The following is a 23,905-nucleotide window of genomic DNA, read 5'->3' as shown; positions in this document are numbered from 1 at the left end:
AGCCACCCGAGAGACTGGGTTGGGAGGATCATATGAGCCTGGGAGGTTGAGGCTGCAATGAGCCATGACTGTGCCTCTGCATTCCAGCCTGAGCAACAGGGTAAGACTCTGTCTCAAGAAAAAAAAAAAAAGTAAAAATTTCTGCATAGTAAAAACTATCAGCAAAATAAAAAGATAACAGATTTGGAGAATATGTCTTCATCAAGTATCACAAGAAGGTTATAGTAAAGCCTTAAATAAATAAATAGCAAAGCCTTCCACCCAATAGAAAAAAAAGTAGGAAAAAATACAAATGATAGTTTATAGAAAAGGAATTTAAAGGGAGAGAAGTGCAATAAGTTTCACAGTGAATTATATTTTTTCCTTTCTGAAACTTTTATGGCATACTCTGTTGGCAAGTGTGTTGGGAACAGGCACTCTTATGCATGTTGACAGGCGTAGGTATTGGTAAAACCTTTCTGGAGTGTTATTTAGCAATGTCTACCAATGCTACAAATATGCATATGTTTTACCTAGCAATGATTATCTTACAGATTTACTCACACATATGTGTGGAATATGAAAGCGTAGGCTTATATATTACAGCTTGTTTGTTGCAAATATTGGACACAGCTTAATATCATTTCACAGGGGCTGGTAAAATCAAATTCGATATATCCATTTCAATGTGCTTACTCCATACAACTCCAAACACTAAAGAAAAAGCCAAAACATATCCAAAGCATATATATATAGTGACCCTAAATCCCAATTCCCAGGGCAGTCTGGGTTTATGCTTGTTGTGCTGGCATTTCATCCAATAGACATTGCCTTTTACTCTCAAAAGTGACCTGTCTGTATAACAAATAATTTTCTGCAATGGAGTGAATGTTTGTATCACCCCCAGAATCATATGTTGAGGTCCCAACTCCCTGTGTGATGCTATTAGGAGGTGAGGCCTTTTAGAGGTAATTAGGTCATGAGGGTAGAACCCTCATGAATGGGATTAGTACTCTTATAAGAAGACTGCAGAGAGCTCTTTTGCCCTCTTTCTGCTATACAAGGACACAATAAGAAGCCAGCAGTCTGGAGTCAAGAGGCTGGTTCTCACCAGAAACCCGCCATGCTGGCACCCCTGATCTCTGACTTTCAGTTCCAGAATGATGAGAAATAAATTTCTGTTGTTTGTAAATCACTCAGTCTATAGTAACTTGCTACAGCAGCTGAAACTAAGACAGTCACTCTAGGTATATTCTTTGGAAGTGAGAGAAGGGACTGGGAGGAGGAAGAGAGTGGGATATGAGGTTAGATGGAAAGAAAGGGAAGCCTGCACTCCAGTCTGGGTCACAGAGTGAGACTTTGTCAAAAAATAAAAATAAAAAAAACTTTTCAAGTATCCCACTGTACTTCAGATAAACCTAAAAGTCATACATTTGGTTTAAGGACTTAGTGTAATGTGATTCCACCTACATTGCCTACTTCTTCTCTTCCCATTCATCTCCTTGTAGACCCAACAGCCTTCTTTAAGTGTTTTCAATGTGTGACACTCCCTTCTTCTTCAGGGTCTTAACACCTTCACACATACTGATTTTGTTTTATCTGTGAAGCTTCTTCTTATCCTTCAGGTCTCTAATTAAATTATCCTTCATCAGGAAAGCTAAATAAAGTCCCCTGTTATACCCTTGATTCATTTGCTCATACATTCAAAAAATATTTATTGAATCACCATTTTGTTTAATTCAGTAGTGTAGACTCTTAGAGACAAGATCTGATATGTACATTGACATTTTATGTGTATATAACCTACAAGTAAATATATCTTTTGCAGCGATTTTTCAATATTTTTATTGAGATGGATATGGAAGCAAAATCTCAATCTTTTATGGGGTGGGTTTATAGTGCAGAGCTAAGATTTATAGGAAAGTAAGTATCAGTTCAAAATAATGCAGGCTATACAAACTAATAGAGCTATCTGAAAATAAATTTTAAAATAAACTCCCCTTGAGATGTTGAGTTTCCCCTTGCTCTCTATATGTAAGCAGAGACTGGGTAGGTAGTGATCGCTCATTTTGTAATCACGTAATGATTGTATTGATCTTCTATTGCTGTGTAACAAATTGTCACAAACTTACTGGCTTAAAACCATACCCATTTATTAGCTCATAGTTCTATAGGTCAGAAGTCCAGGCATGCTGTGCCTAGGTTCTCTACTTATTCTCACAAGCTGAAGTCAAGTTGTCAGTCAACATTTTCTTGTGTAACTCAGGATCCTCTCCCAAGTTCATGTGGTTGTGGTAGAATTTAGTTCCTTGCAGTCATAGGACTGACAGCCCCTTCCCTGGAGGGCTTTTAGCTAAGGGCTTCTCTCAGCTCCTAAATATTTTGTGTTCCTTATCATGTGGCTCCCTCCTTCTTGAAAGCCAGCAATAGAGAAATTTTTGTGCACTGAATCCATCTCTTTAAAGCTTTGACTTCCTTTTCTGAAAATGGCCAAAAATACTATTCTCCTTTTAGAGGGCTCAGGTTATAAGGTCATGTCCACGGGATACCTCTCTATTTTAAAGTAAAATGATTAAGATTCTTAGTTACAGCAGCAACATAGCTTTCCATCTGGACCTAGATCAGTGTTTGGCTGAGTAAGTGGAAGAATCTGTTTGTACAGGGACCAGGAATCTTGCGGGATATCTGCAGACACAAAGGTCAGACAAAGAGACAAGATGACCAAGATGATCTCTCAATTCCAAATTCTGAGATTATGTGATTTTCTCATTTATTTGTGTGTTCTTATGGATTAAGTTGCCAAATATATATCTTAAAAACTGAATTCTGTCCTGTTGCTATCATCTAATTTCTTCTTTCCTGGACAAATCAAGTAGTCTCTGAATTTCTCCCTTTTCCTGTTTTGCAATTACCAGACTAGACTTAATAAAATGTACCTCTGGACATACTGTGACATTTTTTATAGCTTTCCATTGCCTGACAAGCTATCTATAGTTTCCTCTGACACAGTAAGTCCCCAAGCTATTGTGCAGTCCTTCTGTTTGTTATTGCCGACATGAATTACAAGCTGCAGTTTAACTCATCTTAGCTCATATCACCCTCTCTTCTGTGATCTCCACTTTTACAATCAGTGAAATTCCATCTCTCGTGCCATCTCTTCTCTAAAAACATTTTCTGAACACCCAAGTCAATCAAACGCATCTGATTTATGTTAGAATATTTTGAAAATGTATCTTATGTTCAGATGATCTGAGTTCAAATTTAGTGGCTGAGGGATTTGAAAAAATTATGAAAATTCTACTTTTTAGCCAATTCTAAAACTTCTTCCTCTATAAATGTACATTTTTTTCCCTAAAGATAGTGTTTTCTCTAATTGCTTTTCTTCATGATAGATAAAGGTAAAACAGAATTTGTGGTAAGTAGTGTGCCAAGTGATCTATCTTACTGCTACTTTTAAGGTTAATGTTCAATTAAATGTAGTAAGATTTGATAATAAATATTAACATTTAAAAATAAAGTAATTGAATCTTATAAGACTTTAATCTACTAACTATCTTCCACGGCTTTATACCTTCTCTTCCAGTTTTGGTAAAAAAAAAAAAAAATATATATATATATATATATATATATATATATTTATTTATTTATATATAAATCAAGCATCTATCTAGTATTTGATATCATCTCCTTCTGGGTATCTGAGAGGAATTTCAAAGTTAACCTACTCAAAAAAAATTGTTAATCTTCCTCCCCAAAGCTTACCCCTCTTGCAGTCACCCACATCTTGATTAATAGTGACTTCATCTTTTTATTTGCTCAATCCAAAAACCTTAGGGCATTTTTTATTCCTCTCTTTCTCTGTTATTTCACATGCCACACATCAGCAAACCTTGCCAGCTCTCCTTCACATTATATTCAAGAGTTGAATGTTTCTTTTTGCTTCTGCCGCTACTACCATGGACCAGGCCACCGTGATCTCTTGTGTTGACATTGCAGTTGCCTGCTAATTACTCTCCTTGTTTCCAGCCTTGTTACCCTTTAGTCTGTTCTCAACACAGTAGCTAGAGTGATTCTGTGAAAGAGAGAGGCTGCCACTTCTCTGCTCAAATGAAAGCCATGACAATGTCCTCTAGTGTCACACACTGGTAGCTTCTACCGGTCACTCAGGACTTCTTGTTACTCTCCAAATATATCAGCCATGCCTGCAACTATACAGTTTCCTCTGCTTCAAATTTCTCTTTCTGAAATATTCACATGGCTAGGTCCCCTGCCTACATATGGAACTTAGTATCTTCTAATCCCTTCTCTGATTGCCTAATTTAAATTTTCAGTATCCCTGAAACTCTCCTTCTTCCTATTCTTCTTTTTCTCTCCATAACACTGATCATCATCCAAAACACTACAGTTGGCCCTCCGAATCCGTGTGTTCTGCATCTGTGGATTCAATCAACTACAGATGGAAAATATACAAAACCAAAATGTGTCTGTACCCAACGTGCCCAGAGTTTTATTTCTTGGCATTAATCTCTAAATAGTACAACAGCTATTTATAGAGCATTTACATTGTGTTAGGTGTTATAAATGACCTAAGATTATTTGAATTATATGAGAAGATGTGTGTAGTTTATATGTAGATACTACACCATTTTATATAAGGAACTTGAACATCTTCTGATTTTGTTCTCCATGGAAGGTCTGGGAGCCAGTACCCTGTGGATACAAAAGGTGACTATGTACAATGCTTATTGATACTTTTATTGTTTATAGCACCCCGAATTTAAATTTTGCAGGGACAGGAAGTTTTGTCTGTTTTGTTCCTTGTATTTTCAGCACCTACAATTCTACCTGTACATATTAGATGCTCTTAGATATTTATTGACTGTTGAATTAATATATCTTTAGAGATCAATGAGCCTTCTAAATGTTTATTAATTTTCTTTTTTTAAATGTGAATATTAACATACAGTTTGCATTAATTATGTAATTTTCACATGTCATCATTTAGATTCTCTTTATCTCCATCTTCTTAATAAAGGTCCTTGAAGATATACAAAGAAAGGCATGGTTGAGAAGAGTTCCAATACCACTTAATTGATTGCTCTTTCATATTTCTAACCGTAACATGCTTATATTACTTGCCCAATAATCTGTCTCTTGAAAACAGGACATGAGCTTTATTGTATCCTCAATCCCTAACACCAGGCTCAGAGCCTGACACATGGTATGCATTTGGCAAACCAATAGTTAGTATGAAAGCAAATAAATGACTCTAAGTAGGACCATGTGTTAATTCTAAATATACCTGAGATAAAATAAAGAATAGATGAATTATATACATTAAAAACTGTCAGTAATATTGTTTATTTAAAATTGTTTTATAATCAACATTTACTAGATATAAGATGTGTTTGTGTTTATTTAGACATTTAAATACACAAATATCTTCCCTTGGTACTGAATATTACAAACTCAAACCATACCTAGGGAAGTCCTTAGGATGACATGAGCATATAGTTTTCCTTTGTAACAGTGAAGTAGTTCTATTTGAAGCCAAAGTTTGTTTATATAAGCCACATATGATTGAATTTGGAAGCAAAATTAAGAATTAATAAATTACAATTATTTTGCCCTCTACCCTTTTAAAATGGTGGTCCTGGAAGCATCACTCTAAGGTTCTTCTCATTAAGTGTGGGAATAATTAATCTAAATGCTATAGTAATTTGACAGATCTCTACTAGCTGCTCCATAATAGAATTCTATTCTTTCTTCTGTTTACAAAGTGTTTGGTAATTGTAACTGCTTTTAATTTTTCCCTTTAATTTTTAGTTCCCAGTGTTCCCACAAATATTGCTTTTTCTGATGTACAGTCAACTAGTGCAACATTGACATGGATAAGACCTGACACTATCCTTGGCTACTTTCAAAATTACAAAATTACCACTCAGCTTCGTGCTCAAAAATGCAGAGAATGGGAATCCGAAGAATGTGTTGAATATCAAAAAATTCAATACCTCTATGAAGCTAACTTAACTGAAGAAACAGTATATGGATTAAAGAAATTTAGATGGTATAGATTCCAAGTGGCTGCCAGCACCAGTGCTGGCTATGGCAATGCTTCAAATTGGATTTCTACGCAAACTCTGCCTGGCCGTGAGTATTGTCCTGACATATACATATTGATTTCTGTTATATTCTGTATCTGTCTATATATTATGCTTTATACTTAATCTAATTGTGTATAAAATCACTGAACATAGAAATAACTGAGGACACTACCATATATAACAACATGTTTATTTTTAATTTAGTTGAAACCCAAAGAGAAATTCAATGTTAGTCATTATTAGGGCTTTTCTCAAACTCCCAAAGTTGTGCCAACGTCCTAGAATCTCATATTGCAACAGTGCATTGTGGGAAGCTTCTCTGATGCTCTACCATTAAGCCATACTGATTATCATCTAATGCCCTTGACCCAGGCCCACATTCTTTTTTACATATTTGGAGGCTCTGCTGCTTTTAAGCCCAACTTTACGACATTTTCAGTGACTTCAAACTTACACACAAACACGTGTGACCACAATAACCCTGACTGATCTGTCTGCAAGTAGTTTTTCAGCTTGTATTTTTCAACTGCACAAAATTCTGAGGCAAAGAATTATCAAGCGTTCAACTCCTAGCTTGAGATAGGAAGAAGAAAAAAATACAGAGAAGAAACACAAATACTCGAAATTATTTTGCCATCTATACATCTTTCAGGACTTTAAATGCTTTTCCATACAAACCATCAATGTATAAGTAAAGATTGCTCTTGCAACGTAGGTTTGTTGTTTATAGTTAACTGTTTGTCCTGCTTGCTTGGAGAATATAATTAACCATAATTAAGTAAATAAATTTATATTCCTTATCCTGAACTCTGTCTACATAGAATTGTGATGGTTTCTATGCAACATAAATAAGTTGCAAATCAAGTCCTGCAAGCCAGAGCTCTGGGGAATGACTGCATTCTCTGAAATGCCATTTCTGCCCCAGCCCTCCAGAGCAAATTTCAGGTTTGCCAGGCCACCCATCCCATATAAACCCTTCAGATATAGACCTTATGTTATCATCTTCCTATCTTGACTGAGGCTCTTAAAAGATGATCCCTTTCAAATCCAAATCACATGTTCTTAAACATTTTTGATACTTATTAGCATAGTAATATACCTACACACACACAGACATAGATTTTCAGTGACAAATACCATGTTAGCACTTATAGATATAGATAGTGAAATAAACTTTGATCTAGAGGGCTTTATTTTCTAGGCCACCAATTGTGTCTCTTGTTATAATTTCCCAGAGTATCTGGCATAATGTTTGTAATAGTAAATGTTCAACAAATGTCTGTTAATATAATTCAACATTTGAGGTAGAATCCTGACAACTCAGCCTTTGACACAATTGTCCAACCTTTTCTCTTTTTGGTACTTTGACACTTGGTTTCTGTAAGGTCTGCCCTTCTGTTTTTTTAACTGTAAGCATTGGAGAGATGAGAGAGCTATACTTGGCCCTTTTTTCTTCTTTATCAACACACAACCCCAAGGAGATTTTACCCTAACTGCTCTTATTCTGGTCTATAGCTTTAAAGTCTACTTACATCTCGATTATTCTCAAATACTATATCCAGTCCTGAATGCTGCCTAGATCTCCAGATCAGTATATCTGCCTGATCAACTAATCACTGGGCTTGTGTGTTGAATATACTTCTCTAAATTATCATGATCAAATACCAAACCTTCTCATATCATTATTTATCTGTTTGCAGAAAATGAAAATCCAGGCACTGTTCTTTTCCTCCTCAATCTTGCCCATGATTCATTTCAACCACACTATCTAACCCAATTCCTCCATTTGCATTACTATTACATTAGTCCAACTCTTCATTACTGCTCCCACATCACTAGCCTAACTAGCCTCTTACACTGCCAGACTGGTCTTTTTCAACCTAAAGCAGATGATGTCACTTTCTTGCTTAAAACTAACCAATGAATTCCCATGGCTCTTAGAATAAATTTTGCATTTCTTATCATGGTTAACAAGCCCTATATGACTTGACTCTTACCTTAAACTTTAACATTATTTATAGCCATGTTCCCCTATACCATTGTCTTCCACTCATACTAGACTTTTTTTTTTTTTTTTTGCTTACACAAAATAAATTCTTAGAATTTGCACCTTTGCGTTCCCTGTTTCTTTTGACCAAAATGTTCTTCCACTTCCTTCTTCACATGAGCAGCTTCTTATAACATAGATCTCTACTTAAATGATCTCTGCTCAGAATGAATTTCCCTGACCACTCAATCTAAAAATAGTTAAAATAGTCATGCAGTAATCTTATATAATATCATGTTATTTTAATGAATATTTATAATTACATGATCATTTTTATTTGCTTCTGTTTAAGGTCTGCCTTGATCATTACTATTGCTTTTTTTTGTGATAAGATCTCATTCTTTCACACAGGCTGGAGTGCAGGGGCATGATCACAGCTTACCACAGCCTTGACCTCCTGGACTCAAGTAATCCTCCCACCTCAGCCTTCCAAGTAGCTGAGACTACAGGCACATGCCACTGTGACTGGCTAAATTTTTTAAAATTTTTTTGATATAGATGAGGTCTCACTATGTTGCCCAAGCTGGTCTTGAACTCTTGGGCTCAAGTGATCCTCCTGCCCTGGCCTCCCAAAGTGCTGAGATTACAAGCATGAGCCACCATCCCACCCATATTTTCTTGTTGTCTAGAATAGTTCCCAGTACCAGGAAATACTCTATAAATATTCCCTGAATGAGAGAAATTTGATTGAATAAGTTCCAGTGGGTAGGACAAAAAAGATTGTTTTCCAGTGCAGGTGATGACAAGGATGATGATGCTATCACAAAGATAGCAAAAATATGGGAAAAATTCAGTTTACTTTGGGGTTAGTCAGTAGGTATGGTTATTTTGAACCTGATGATTTTGTCAAGAAATAACTATTCTAATACAACTAGAAAACAGAAATAAGTAAATGCCCAGAGATTGGAACCAAACACATCAGTAGCCTAGATCTGACTTGTGGACAGCTGATTTGTAACCTTTGATTAAAATATGCCTGTGCCTTTGTGCCTGCTGCCACTAAGGGTTCCCATTCTGAGTATCTCACTGAGGAGTACCTGCTTCTAATTACCACACTGAGCCAGGAAGTGAACTTTTTAAATGCACAGTCCCTTGCAGGCACACTTGACACTATTATACAAGATGTTTAATTAGCATAAACCAACATATAACATGATCAGTTCAGAAGTTGGTAAATGAAACTGAAAAGTTGGATTTCTAAATAATCCTACATTCTCAAGTCTTTCCACTTGGATATCATTATTTCCACCCCATTTCCTCCACTTCTTACCACCTTTTAAGTTCTATGGCCATATTTTATTTCCAGGGGACACACAAAAAATGGACTTTCTACCACTGTGATTAGGAGAGAAAGATGAAAAGATTTATATTTTTCAATTTTGTGATAACAAACATATGATTGTATTCTCAAAACTCACAGCTTTTCAACTAAGTAGTCACATATGGGTGAGAATAATTGTTTAAGTTTTGACAATTAGTTGGTTACTCTTCTTTTAGTTTCAAGAATGGAGGAAATGTTTGCTTCCAATGGAATAGAAGACATTTTTCTAATGATAAATATTGTACATTTGAATTTCTGAATTTCATAAGCATACATCAAAATAAAAGTTCTATTTATTATATTAAGTCAGGAAGAGATAATTTGAGATTATATTTGATACAAAAGACAAAAATACACTGCATATTTTATTGCCACATCATATATATGGTGAAATAACGTAAGAATAAAAGAAATTAGAACAGTTAAGCAACAAAAGTCTTGAAGAGCAATAATCCTTTTAATATTAAAAATAAGGCATTCATAGATGTTGCTTCTGCATAACAAAGATGAAAATATAATGGCCATTTTGCAAACTCAAAAAATAATTTGGATGAAGAAAATCAATAAGTTTTGTATTATGTATAATTGACTCAAAAATGTGGCATGGATCATGTGGTGGCTCATGCCTGTGATCCCAGCACTTTGGGAGGTGATGTGGGCAGATTGTTTGAGGTCAGGAATTTGAAACCAGCCTTTCCAACATGGTGAAACCCTGTCTCTTCTAAAAATACAAAAAAAAATTAACTGGACATGGTGGTGTGCACCTATAATCCCAGCTACTTGGGAGGCTGAGGCTGGAGAATCGCTTGAACCCGGGAGGTGGAGCTTGCAACGAGCCAAGATTGCGCCACTGCACAGTAGCCTGGGTGACAAAGTCAGACACCGTCTCAAAAATAAAATAAAAATGCGGTATGTTGTTTAATGATATAAGATAAAACAATAACTCTTTCTCTGAATTAGAGAAAAGACTAAACAACAATATAAAATAGCACAAAATAACTATCTCAGAGAACTGCATTTTATCCTAATGACATAAAATCGTACTCAAGCACTTACTAATATAACATCTTGTCAAAACCTGGATCTTCTCGATAAAGAGTTATTGATTAATGGGTAGTTTGAAATCAAATTGTTTAAAATTTGAGTAACTCAAATAAAAGACCACCTAGTTTTAATAATAAATATTATAAAAGTTTCTACAATGGATTATATAATCAGAAAACATGTTATCATTAACTATCTGAGCCCATAACGAAGAGCATCAGAATGGAAGATCAGGGAGAAAAGTCAGAATGCAAGCTGAGATTTAAATTGGATTACCCTGTGAATCTGAATGTACACCTGTAAAACAGAATAAATAAGGGAAACAACGTTCAAACAACTCAAGCTAACCATTCTTTCTCTCACATGCTCTTACCTAGATCATTGAAGACAAATTGCTTTTGTCCTCAACTAATCCGTATAATAGCCATAATTCTACTGCATGCTCAGAGTGTATAGATACAAATATAAGCATGAAATTTTTAAAAAATGGCAGAAATATTTAACTTGAAACATTATAGTCTTGAAAATTATTTTACTCATCTACTTTTCCGATTATCCTTAAAGTCAAAAGCAATTTGAGTGGTGTGTATATATGTGGTGGTGATGTAAAGTCAAAAGCTGTTAAATGTCTCTGTGGTGCACAATAGATACTTAATGCTGAGGAAATGTACAACTTTAAAGGAGTGTGGGTGTGAAATTAGTACGGAACGAAATGGGAGTCTCGTAATGTGCATCTCCTATAGACCACCAAGACTGGAAGACAGCAAGAAAGGAAAATTCCTGGGGTAACACTTAGGTTGTGAAAACCACAGGATACCATACTCATGAGGAATTTTAACTACCCAAACATCTGTTAGGTTAAAAAAAAGATTCAACAAAACATGCCTCATCAAAGAAGTTTCTAAGGAATGCAACTTTATGATCTAAAAAAGAAGAAAAACTAAATAGAGGGCAAAGTACAATTTAACATTATTTAAAATTAGGAATAATGTGTTACTGTATGTTTGGTTGTTTTCCTTAGTTTCTTCTAAACTGTGTAATGCACTTATGTGATAAATGTTATAGTAACAGAGATAGAAATTATCCTTTTTATAAAGAAGCAATTATATCATGTTAAGAAGTGATTTTAGCCATAAATAAATAGGAATCTATAATTCAAGACATTTAGAAGTTCATTTGGTGGCAGTGCAGTATTAAAATGGGCTCCATCTTGCTACCACTAGAGAAAATAAATATCATTTATTCTAGACATGATGGTTGCACTTCTGCAAAATTAGTTAGATGCTGTTGAAAGTCTTCTAAATTAGTTGCGCAGGACTCCCTAATGGGTAATTCAAGACAACTTCTCTGTCCTCTAGGCCTGAATATTGAAGTTATTGGTATAACCACTTAGATTCCCATAGACATCTCAAATTCCATATTGCCACCTTCTCTTGCAAGTCTTTTCCTTTCTATGTGTTCCGTGTCTCAGTTTACCACACCATTATTCATCTAGTTCTTCAAACTAGTTACCTAGAAATCATTTTTAATTCTTTTTACCTACTCTCATCCCCCACAAGGCAAAACCTGAGTCCTACTGTATTTACCTTCTAAATATCTCTTGTATTTGTTTATTTTTCTTTTCAAGTGTCTCTAAATCCAGACTTTTACATTTATCTCTTAGATGATTACAAAAGAGATTAACTAGTCTTTCTGCTCTCATTTTCTACCATTCATCTGAACTCAGCATTTCAATACACCTGCCTGACCATGATGTTCCTCTGCTGAAAATCTTTGATCATTTTCTATTTGCCTGCATGTTAAAACTATGTCCATTAGTAAGCTCTACAAGGTCACTTATGATTTGGTTTATATTTCTCATACAGGCACTATTCTTTCTCCTTTATGGTCCAGAATCTTTGCTGTTCTTTCTTATTGTCCTTTCTTTCCTCCTCTTCTGGTGACCAGCTATCTTTTTGCTATGTTTTTAAGTATCTCTTTTGAGAAGCCTTTCAGAAATCCTTATTTCCAGTCCCACCTCCCAAAACTTGTTTCTCAACAAGTGAGCATATTGCATCATAGTTATTTCTCTCTCTTTCTTTTGTGGGACTTTGAGTTCCTTAAAAGCAGAAATAGCCAGCTGAGCATGTCTTATGTACCTTTCTGTCCCCTGTGCCTACTTTTAATCTAAGACTTTTTATGAATATGGAAGAAAGGCATTTGACTTTATTGTTAAAGTAGTACAGTGTCAAAATTCTCCGTATTTTAAAATAGTTCATACGGATTTTTTTCAGTTTTTTTGGTCTAAATCTTGTCTTTCAAATACTTGCATTGTTACTGCCAAAATCAAAATTCTCCTGGCCAGTTGCTTTTCATGTTTGATATATTCAGCTTCTTTTATTTCACAAAACCAGTCTATTTTATATTGTTGATCATTTTGTGATTTTTCTTTTCATTAATTAACATAAGAAATATAAATAATTGCATATATGAAATATTCCTATTACATATAAAAATATGAATTATTGCATATAGGAAAGAAATAATTATTGCATTTAGGAATATTTCAAACAGTGAAGGAAAATAATAAATGCCCAATTCAGAATAGATTGGAGAAGCATTAAAAATATCTAAATGATTAACTGAGATAATGAGCTGGTGATAAATATGTATAGTGAGACAGAATTATAATAGGTTGATGGTCCATGAAAGAACAAAGAGGAAGAATGATGTTTAAATTTGGAGTGCTAAGTGTGATTACAAAGAAGAGATATATGGGTGAAATCATAATTTAAAGGAAATCATAGAAATCATATAATATTAAAGTAATAAAGCATTCAACTATATATCTGATGTCAAAAGACCTTATGCTAGGTTATGATGCAAATATTCTAGAATTAAAATAAAAATACTTGTTTTGAAATCCTATTTACATAAGCAAGTGGAAAGTTGGAGCAAAATCACTAAAAATCAAACAGAGAAAAGTGTAAGGATTATCACTGTTTTTTTTTTTTTAAATCATCAATATTTTAGAAAGTCTGCTTTTCATAAAGGAAAAAGGGGAGGAAATTTTCTCCCCATTTATAGCTTAGCTGTATTTTATCTTTTTAAACTTCAAATGAATTCTCCTATTTTCTCTGGGATCTCAAACTAAATTTCATGTTGAATCGAATTAACTTTTATGCTTCTGAGAATCTTCTTTCTGTTCATTCAGCAAGAAGCGTAAAGTAGGTGTAATGCATTGTGAATTTTTGTCTTTAACCTCAATTCTAAGTTCTAGCTCAGCATTAGGCCCTAGGTCAGCAAAATTTCAGCTCCCATTTCTTCTGCATTTACTAAGAAAGTAGAGAAAATTCTGATTTAACTATGAAAATTCCAAATTATAGAAAAATCCTAGGATTACTATGTATGGAGTCTTGGTCACTTTTTGTTCATGCATAGTAAATAAAATGAGAGCCCTAGGCTGCACAGTGAAGAATATTAGCAATGACTTACCTTATTGGGTGTTCGCTATGTGCTGGTACTATTCTAGGTATTTAAAACATTAATTCATTCATAAGTCTTTATTTCTAGCACAGAGTCTGCACTCTTAGATCTTGACTAGGACTTGAGCAAAGCCTCAGGGTTGTAGACAAGTACCAAGAGATGGAGAGGTACTAGCTAATATCACATAGAGAAGCTATCCAACTGCCCAATCATCTCCCAAGACAAATTGAGTGAGAATTTTGACACACACCTCAAAATTATACTTTTGAGGTTTCTGAAACCCTTGGTTTTTATTTTTCTTTAATGATATCCTAGATATTTTTTTACCCCAATTATGCCTGCATACAAATGAATATGAGAAGAAAATAGCAACATTTATCCTGGTCCTAAGACTCCATTATGGTGATGGCCTTACCTGAATTATTCCAGGTTGTTCCAATGCAGAGCTTCATGGTAGCATGAAAGCGGTGATATTTTATGCTCTAATGGAACATGCTGACCTGTTATTATTCTAGAAACTTTGAGATGGGAGGAAGTGAGTAGGGAGAACCCTCTTCATAGTTTATCCAGAATTAAAATAGAATGAAAGGTAGGAGGAGACCAGTCTGTGGAGAATTTGATGGCTTGATACATGTTTCCATGTTGATTACCAGCCCCCAAACTTCCTTTATATCTGCTTCCCTAGTCTTCACAGAAGGAATAATTCAATTCCCTTTTTCCACCCCTATTTCTAAGAGTTGTAATCATTGGTCATCTCATCTGAAGAGCAGTGTCACTATTTCTTCAAATGGCATGTTGACATTATAGAGCAGTGGTTCTTAAACTTGAACTACAATCATTACAACCACCTGGAGGACTGAGCCCCACACTCACGGTTTCTGATTCAGTAAGTCTGGGGTAGTGCCTCAGAAACTGCTTTTCTATGGCTTCCCCAGTGATGTTGATGCTGCTCGCCTGGAGACACATTTTGAGGACCACTGTTGTAAAAAGTTGTTTTATAAACATGATGCTATTCTCACAAAATACATATTATCTGATTCTAAAGTAATAGTAATTATTATAGTATTTTCATTCTTACCTGGCATGGCCAGTATTGAAACTGAGAGGGTTTTTTTTGTATTTTGTATTTTTTTCCAACTTAAGCCAGTCTGAAATTAGTCAGAAAATAACTCACTTAAGCATCAGATAAAATATCATACAGTGAGGTCTAATACTATGAACATCCATGAATCATTCTTAGTACTCATGAATCTAATCTGACAAATTCTTGGGCTTGCTGTATTTGTAACACCATTATACTATACCCTCTGCAGCACCACCTTGCTATTAGGAAATCTAATTAGAAAACACAATTAACATCTTATAAAATGACAGGAAATATTTCCTACACCAACAGTGGTGTTGCATTTTGGTCAGCAAAATCCCTGGGCTCTAGGAAAACATCCAAACTACAAAAGCATAGCCAGTTATCAAAGTGTTTTAACCAGTGGACAGGAATATGTCCTGAGATACTCTTGCGGTGTGGAAATATAATGAATCCAATTGCAGAGCTACTTCAGGGCGCTTGATGCCCTGAATTGCTTAAGACACAGGAATCCACCAGCCTGTTGGATTTCTTCTAATCCTGAGAGACATCTAACACTCAGTGTTAATTTGTCCAGATGTGCTGAGTCAAAGTCGACTTGTAGTCCTTGAAGTTGTTAATATTTGTGTAGCTGAGAAACAACAGAGCCCTTCATTTAGTGATGACAGTCACTAGAAATCTGGTGGCCTAGTGTACCAAATCCTGAAACTAAAACACCCTGGATGGTAGGCCCTTTTAGTAAACTTTTTATACTGAACTTAAATTCAAACAGTTGTGCAGATAATTTAAATTGCAGCTATGTAGAGCCGAAGTTTCCTGTTTTGTGAGTTGCTGTCAAACCATTTATTCATTTATGTTTATTCTTTTAGAAAAGTCATCATAACGAAGTACATTAAAAACCACAGAGTATTTTCTAGAATATTTTCCACTATTAAGTTACACTTACAGGGATCTGCAGATTGCAAAGTTACAAATAAGTCTTTGAATGTGCTTATTCTAAAATTATAGTATTAGGCACACTAAAACTTGTAGGTTCTTAATCAAAGTGGCATGGATGGGGGCATTCAAACTTTCATATGGACTAGGCAAAATGATGGTCTATCCAGACTCACCTTTCAGCTAACACACTTAGCATCAAGACACAGATGGATGGGAAAGATGACCCTGACCCACGTAAGACCCACATTCCTGTGCAAGGATAGAAGCATGATAATCAGGAAATGATGGTTGTTAGTTACAGAAAATGCATTATGGTGAAAACCAGGGGGAAAGTGCTTATGAGAGGAAGTGATTGGATTATGGGGAATGAGAGAATAAGGATAGATCATTCCTACTGAGTAAATTGCTGTGATTTATAACAGAAAGGGTAGAGTGATATCTTGGCCCATTACTGACTAGATTCATTTCACAAACAATCCTAAATCAGAATGTGACAGTATATGGGGAGACAAACAAAATCTCCCAAAGATGCTTATAGGTTACTAAGCTTTTAAACTGGCATATTTTCAACTCCTCATACCTTTGCCACCATAAGCTCCCTTTATTTTTGTAGTTGACATTCATAAATGTAATTTTGTAGCCACCCTTATGTGACACTAGTAGTAGTTTACTATATGCTGTGATAACAGAGAAAATGCTGGATGTATTTTATTATATGTTTTGAGAATTTTGTTAAATTTCATAAGAAAAATACCTAAAATAATTTGTATATGTATATAAGTATATTATAATATTGTACAATACTAAAATAATTAGATACTGTTTTATAATAGATGGACATAAATATTTCTCTTAAATTACCTGTGAATTAATCAAACAATTATCTTTCATTGGTCCAGACAGGTGAAACATATCTTGTTATATATTATATATTTATATATATATATATTCAGTTATATAAGTTTACTTTTATTTTTTAGTTTGGATTTAGGAGCTCTAATCCTTCAAGAATACAAGTTGGCAAAATACATGCTGAAAGAAATTTTTGACAAAGGATTCAACACAGGAAACTTGTGTAACAAGACAGGCACTTTTATCGAGAACTTTATTGAAAATGCAAACATTGTTTAGAGTGATTGTTTCTTTTAAAAAAGGAAGAAAGAAGGGAAAACGATTTTGGGAAAAGTTCAAGAAATGACTTTAAAGCATAGCTCAGCAAGGGGCTAAATACCTTGCTTTTTTATAATCATTGATCAGTGCAAGGAACTTAAAATATTTAGTAGTATAGGTGATTATATGTGTTGTCATGAATGATCTTTGAATGTCACTTTCCTCTTAGCTCTGCTTGGGGTCACACACTCCCTGATGAGGGCTTTGATTGCTAGTATTAAAGGAATGATTGCAGCGTTGACGTTTTATTGTGAAAGAAGAGAAGTTGAAAGTAAAGCATTATATTGCTTTCTGAGCTGGCATACAGACATACTCACAAGCCAAAGTTTCCTTGGGAAATGGTTTTGTACTTTGTCCTCAATTGAGACCTGAGGAAGCCATTATAGAGCAGAGATACAGAATTTTTTCCAGATACAAGCTACCGCAGAAAAATCTCACAACTTTCTTAGCCGCAGAAAATCCTCCATAAATTTTTCATGATGTCTGGGCAACAATAATGTGCCACTCTACTTGCTTGCTAGAATGAGTTAGGTTGAAAAGTATAGCTCCAACAGTATCGAGTAGTATATGTTACAGAGGTACATGAATCAAATAGATTTTGGAGATGACCTTTCCTTTTTGATGTAATTAATTTTAGCCCATGTTTCTGGTATGAGTTAGATACCAAGGATCACAATCTATCACAGCCCCTTCTACTTCATGGTGTTTGTCTTTTTGTTCACAATAGCCATACTTACAAAGGAAGACATTAACGCTTGTCTTAGTGGCCTTACATTATCTGGCCCCCATTTCCTCTCAGATTCTCATTCCAACTCACCGGGCTTCAGCTTCACTGTGGTCCTTGTTATTCTTCGGACATACCAGCCGAAATCCTGCCTCAGGGTCTTCGCACGGGCCATTCTCCTCCTGGACACCCTTCCTCCAAACAGTATTCTCTCACCTCCTTCAAATATTTGTTTAAATGTTATCTGTTTAGTGAGGCATGTGCTGACCACTATATTTAAAATAGTAACACCCTTAAGCATCCTCATTCCCATGACCTTGTCTCATTTTTCATCATGGTACATAAGACTTCCTAACATGGTATATAATTTACTTGTGTATTATATATTCATTTATTTATATTTTTCTAATATATACTATTTGTCTCTCAATTGCATTAAAATAGAAGTTCCATGGTCTTTGTCTCTTTGGTTCTCTTCTCTATTCCCAGCACTTCCAAAGTGCCTGGCATATCATAGGTGTTCAGTAAACTGTTACTAAATGAAAAAGGTTAAACAGTAGAAGCTTTATGGATGGATCAAAAGCTACCTTGATCACCTGTATGGGATTTTTGTCCTCCTAGTGCTTAGCACATATTAATTGCTTAATAAATATTTATTCATTAAATGAATGCATAAGTTTATTCTCAAAGCCAACTAAACATTTGGTTATAATAAAGACAAGGGGACTCTAAAATATTTTCCTGTTTTATACCACTTGAAATGTGTGGCCGGTCAGAAAATTGTTTCTCTCCACACTGGTTCTTACAGAGCTGGAAGTCAAATTTTGCAAAAAACATTAATAATAAAGGAGCCTTAATACATTTATTCATAGCTCATATCCCATCCCCTTTTATAGAGTCAGAGGCAGAAAAGAGGCCATTGAAACCCACAAAGCTTCTTATATTTATATTTTTCAAAGCAATTAATTATGCTGTTGGTGGGAGACCTCTTATAGCTCTCATCTGTTATGTATAATTACCTAAATGAATTAGGCTACAATTTGAGGCGGTTTTCCTAGGATCATAAGCTAGCAGTAAAAAGAATGAAAATGTCTGTTTATGCAGGGTATGTGTATGATTCCTTGATACCTTAGTTGTTGGAGAAACTGTGTACCCAATTCTGTCTTTATCATTAGCACCTCTTAGCTCATCAAACCCCTGAATCCTGGAGCATCCTTTCTTCACCCTCTCCCCTGGATGTTTTCTTGGCAATATGAAACTGGATCTTTGAGTAAGGGGTGTCAATGTTAAGATTATTGCACAGTTTTCAGAAGTACAAATAGGAAGAGTATCTTTGTCACTCCAAAGGTATTTGTTCACTGAAACTTCCTAAAATGTATTTTCTAGATTCCTGTATGGTTACAGTCAAGCACTATTATTAAAATATGTCAATGCTATTATTAAAATATTTTTGGATTGAGTTGTGCACCTAAATTCCATAGACGTAATGTTATATGCCTAAGAAATATATTCTAAATATCAATTACTTATTCATAGTTTAAAGATTGTCACCACTATTAATCTCTTAGTCTGTTTTGTGTTGCTATAACAAAGTATCAGAGACTTGGTAATTTGTAAGAACAGGCATTTGTTTTCTCATAGTTCTGGAAGCTGGGAGGTCCAAGATGAAGGTGCAGACAGATTTGCTTATCTGGTGAGGGTTACACCCTCTGGAGGGGAGGAACGCATGTCCTCACACAGTGGAAAGCAGAAGGGCAAGCTATCCAAATGCTTCATGAAGCCTCTCTTATAAGGACCTTAATCCCATTCACCATGGGAGGCATTCTCATGATGTACTCACCTCTTATAGGCCCCACCTCTTCATACCATCCCATTGGCCGTTGCATTTCAACATCTAAATTTTGGAGGGGACACATTCAAATGATAGTAACATCTTATACCTATCTGGTATTTAAATAAACCTTTTGACTCTCTTCAGAACGTGTGATTCACTTGAACGAGATACACTACCCATATTTATACCATCCCAACTTTTATCTGCAATTTAAAAACAAGGACAAAAACTTTCTCCATTCTGATCCTATTTGCCTCATTCCAAGCTCATCTTTCCATTTGCCAGGTAGGCAGCTCAGACTTCTGTAGGTTCTCAAACTCAACAAATACAAATCCAAATTTATCATCTCCTACCATAGTCTTACCCCACCAAAATCAGTGTATGTTCCTGAATGAGATGGTGTGAACTGTCAAAATTCACCAATATTAATGCATGAATTAGCTTCTACTACTTTCTCTATCTCAATTTGCACCCACATCAAATTATTCCCTGAGTTCTTTTTATTAATCTTTCTATAGTGACTCTAGGTTTCATCTCCTCCTATCTATCCCTTCTGTCACTATTCCTATTTGGGATCTCATGTCTTACTTGGCTTTTTGGAAAGAGCTTATCTACACTCAGTGTGCTTCAGATAACTTTTTCATCGCTACCTGAGTTGTCTTCCTAAATCAATGGAAAAATAATTCCTTTCTCAGAAACCTCAGTGGAATCCCACTATTTAAAGATTAAACTCCAAATTCTTTTACATAACAATGAAGTACTCTCTAGCTTAATTCCTAAATTACTGCTTGGGCTTGTTCATTTTTATTCCTTCATAGATGCTGGTCTCTCTGTAATAGTTCTGTTTCTTGGATTTAGGGATTCTGAATCTTTTTTTGTACCGTGAATCCTTTTGGAAATCTGGTGAAGTTTATTGACTCCTTCCTAGAATAATATTTTTTTACTTGTAAATAATAACATTACCAAGATAAGCAATTCTACATCAATACAACTCCATCTGTCTGTGGATCCTGTTGTTTATGTCTTTGTGACTTTTCTATGATCCTCCCCTTATCATAGAAGTGCCCCTAACCCTGCTGTATCCTTCGCATCTATCAAGGCCTAGTGCAATTCCCACCTTCACAGTGCGTCTTTACCTTGCAACCCTGCCCCATCTGTATCATCACTTTGCTCTCTCATTGTAGATTATATTTATAGTTATTTATTTCTATTTATCCCTTATCTTTATCTTTTATGATATCTTGATAATTGACGACAATGTGGCAAATACTGAACTAGTCACTTTTACATACTTTGTTTTCATAATTCCTTTTAAAGCACTATAAAATATTCATATGATGGGCAAACTGAGGTTCAAATATTTTGGTGTTTGACCAAGATCATACAACTTGTATTCTTGCTAGATTATGAATTATTTGAGGAAAGGAATATTTTATCTTCCAGATTATATCTTCTAAGGATCTGTGGGATAGTACTTTCTCAATAATGTTTGCCCATATGTATTTAAAAATTGAAAATACTGGGAAATACTTATCTCCCAATATTTAATATCATTAGAACTGACTAGGGGCCTCGAAAGAACAGAGGTGTGTGCAGCAGTGTTCTTACGTTAATGTCTGTGTGAAATTAACTGTGGCTAAATCTTTCCCTGCATACTATTATCTCTCCTAATTCCTAGTGGCTTCATAGACTGAAATTGTACACATAAGGATTTTAAACAGAAACATTTTTAAAATATTGTCTCTTGTTTTGCATTACTGAAAAAATAACAAAGTAGAACAAATTAAGAAAGTAGAACAAATTAAAGAATTTAATTGGAATCATGAGGAATTCAAGAAATATTTGAAGATTGCATTTCTAATAATAGATCAGAACAATTGAATAACCCTTTCGTATTCTCCACCCTCAGCGAAAACAATAAAATCAACTCAATTTACATTTGTAAAACAATATATGTATACTTTCATTATACCAGTTTTAATTTTCAACTGTGCTTCTCTATCTCTCTGTAGTCAAATACTACATTTCTGCAAGGGTTTTCTTAAAACAGCATTGCTAGGTTAACTGTTTTAAAAGAAAAATATTTATTTGTTTAAAAAGGTTTACTTTAGCAATAGTAATGCTTTCCTTTCAAAGTATTATTTCAAGTTTCAAAATAATGTACTTATGATTTTAATTAATTAAGTTTTCATGTGGAAGTTGTTCACGTAGAGTAACTAATTTTAAATAATTGGATCTTTTTATTTGGTAATGCCTTTAGCACTCTGTGAAGTATAAATTAATGTAAAATTAATTCATTATGACTATCCATTTTTCATGGTCTTTTCTTTATTATACTGTAGCAAGTGCTAATTCTAATGTAGCGAGATAATTGATTTTCTATTGTCATAGCTCCAGATGGTCCTCCTGAAAATGTTCATGTAGTAGCAACATCACCTTTCAGCATCAGCATAAGCTGGAGTGAACCTGCTGTCATTACTGGACCAACATATTATCTGATTGATGTCAAATCGGTAAGGCATGTCTTACCTTCTGTAAAAGTCAGTATAAAATTGTTAATAATACAAGATTTGGAACCAGACTATTTGAATTTGAATTTTGGCTCTGTTAGACACTAGGAAAATTACTTTACTGTTTGTGTTTCAATGTCTACATCTGTAAAGTAAAGATTAATAATAGTAAACAGGGTATGAGGACTGAATCAGTTAACATGCATAAAGAACTTGGAACGTTACCTGACACATGATAAATGCTCAATAAATATAAAATATTAGTAACACTATTATTATATTTATTATCAGCATATAGAATATATATATCGTATGTATACATACACACATACAAGTGGTTGAATTGGTAGTAATACAAAGATCTGGTTTACATACAGTAGAAAGTGATTCATAATACAAAATGAGAAGAAAGAAGGCATTAGGAGAAATATCTTCTAGATAAAATAACATCAGAACTAAGTCTTGAAAAATAAGTGAAGCAGAACATAAAAGGTAAATGGGAATAGGGGTATAAAAAAGTAAGCCTCATTCAAGAAAAATCAAGTCTTTTGGCAATCCCAGGTCATAGCATTTAAAAAAAAAGTTCTAAGAGATGAGGCTAGATCTGGAGGCCGACTATATAACAAGTTACAGAGTTAGGGTTTTATGTTAAGGGCAGTGGGGTGCCAGTTGGTGATACAGATTTCTACTGTGTAGGATAGGTATGGTTGCAGTGTAGAGGACAGATTTAGAGCAGTATGGGGGTGCAAAATCAGGCAAAGAGACAGGAAACTCTAAAAGGGCAAGGAGCTTCCACAGGAGGCCTACACACCGCCGCTTGTGCTGCCACCATGTCTCTAGTGATCCCTGAAAAGTTCCAGCATATTTTGCGAGTACTCAACACCAACATCTATGGGCAGCGGAAAATAGCCTTTGCCATCACTGCCATTAAGGGTGTGGGCCGAAGATATGCTCATGTGGTGTTGAGGAAAGCAGACATTGACCTCACCGAGAGGGCGGGAGAACTCACTGAGGATGAGGTGGAATGTGTGATCACCATTATGCAGAATCCACGCCAGTACAAGATCCCAGACTGGTTCTTGAACAGACAGAAGGATGTAAAGGATGGAAAATATAGTCAGGTCCTAGCCAATGGTCTGGACAACAAGCTCCGTGAAGACCTGGAGCGACTGAAGAAGATTCGGGCCCATAGAGGGCTGCGCCACTTCTGGGGCCTTCGTGTCCGAGGCCAGCACACCAAGACCACTGGCCGCCGTGGCCGCACCGTGGGTGTGTCCAAGAAGAAATAAGTCTGTAGGCCTTGTCTGTTAATAAATAGTTTATATACAAAAAAAAAAGGGCAAGGAAAGAGAACAGAGGAAATGTAACAAGAAAACAGAATGAAAAATAATCTAAATCTATAGAATTTGGTGAAAAATCAACTAACTCATGATGGTGAGTGAGTAGGATAATTAAGGATGATTGTAAGTTATATGACATAAGATTATGAGGAGGAACAGATCTGTAGAGGAAAAGAATGAGTTCAGTATTAGACACACTGAGTTTGAAATATGTGGCAGTCCTCCAGGTCAATACACACATTGGCAGTATTAAATATGGATCTGGAGCTCAGGAGAGAAATTCTGGATTTGCAGATTTGGGAAATGTTAGTATTTAGAAGATAGTCAAAATTATAGGAGTGAAT

The 23,905-nt window shown here is 35.1% G+C and overlaps 2 protein-coding genes across 3 annotated transcripts in view; both read left to right on the top strand.

The window, feature by feature from the left end:
- LOC105473300 (protein tyrosine phosphatase receptor type Q) overlaps nt 1-23,905 on the top strand; it is a 222,050-nt gene that overhangs the window by 126,796 nt on the left and 71,349 nt on the right. For both annotated transcript variants that reach the window (XM_071071389.1, XM_071071390.1), the window contains 2 exons: nt 5,806-6,129; nt 22,103-22,224. In XM_071071389.1, coding sequence (XP_070927490.1) covers nt 5,806-6,129; nt 22,103-22,224 — 446 coding nt within the window. The remainder of the gene's footprint in view (nt 1-5,805; nt 6,130-22,102; nt 22,225-23,905) is intronic.
- On the top strand, nt 23,052-23,567 carry LOC105473468 (small ribosomal subunit protein uS13-like). Its single transcript, XM_071070686.1, has one exon. The coding sequence runs from the start codon at nt 23,052-23,054 to the stop codon at nt 23,508-23,510; it is 459 nt and encodes a 152-aa protein (XP_070926787.1). The 3' UTR covers nt 23,511-23,567.

Source organism: Macaca nemestrina, chromosome 10 (genome assembly GCF_043159975.1).
Source record: "Macaca nemestrina isolate mMacNem1 chromosome 10, mMacNem.hap1, whole genome shotgun sequence".
Classification (NCBI taxonomy): Eukaryota; Metazoa; Chordata; class Mammalia; order Primates; family Cercopithecidae; genus Macaca; species Macaca nemestrina.
Note: the sequence above shows the minus strand (reverse complement) of the source record. Positions and strands in the feature narration are given on the sequence as shown.

Excerpts from the sequence above, each read along its gene's own strand:
- LOC105473468 (XM_071070686.1), top strand. The coding sequence starts at position 23,052 with ATGTCTCTAGTGATCCCTGAAAAGTTCCAGCATATTTTGCGAGTACTC.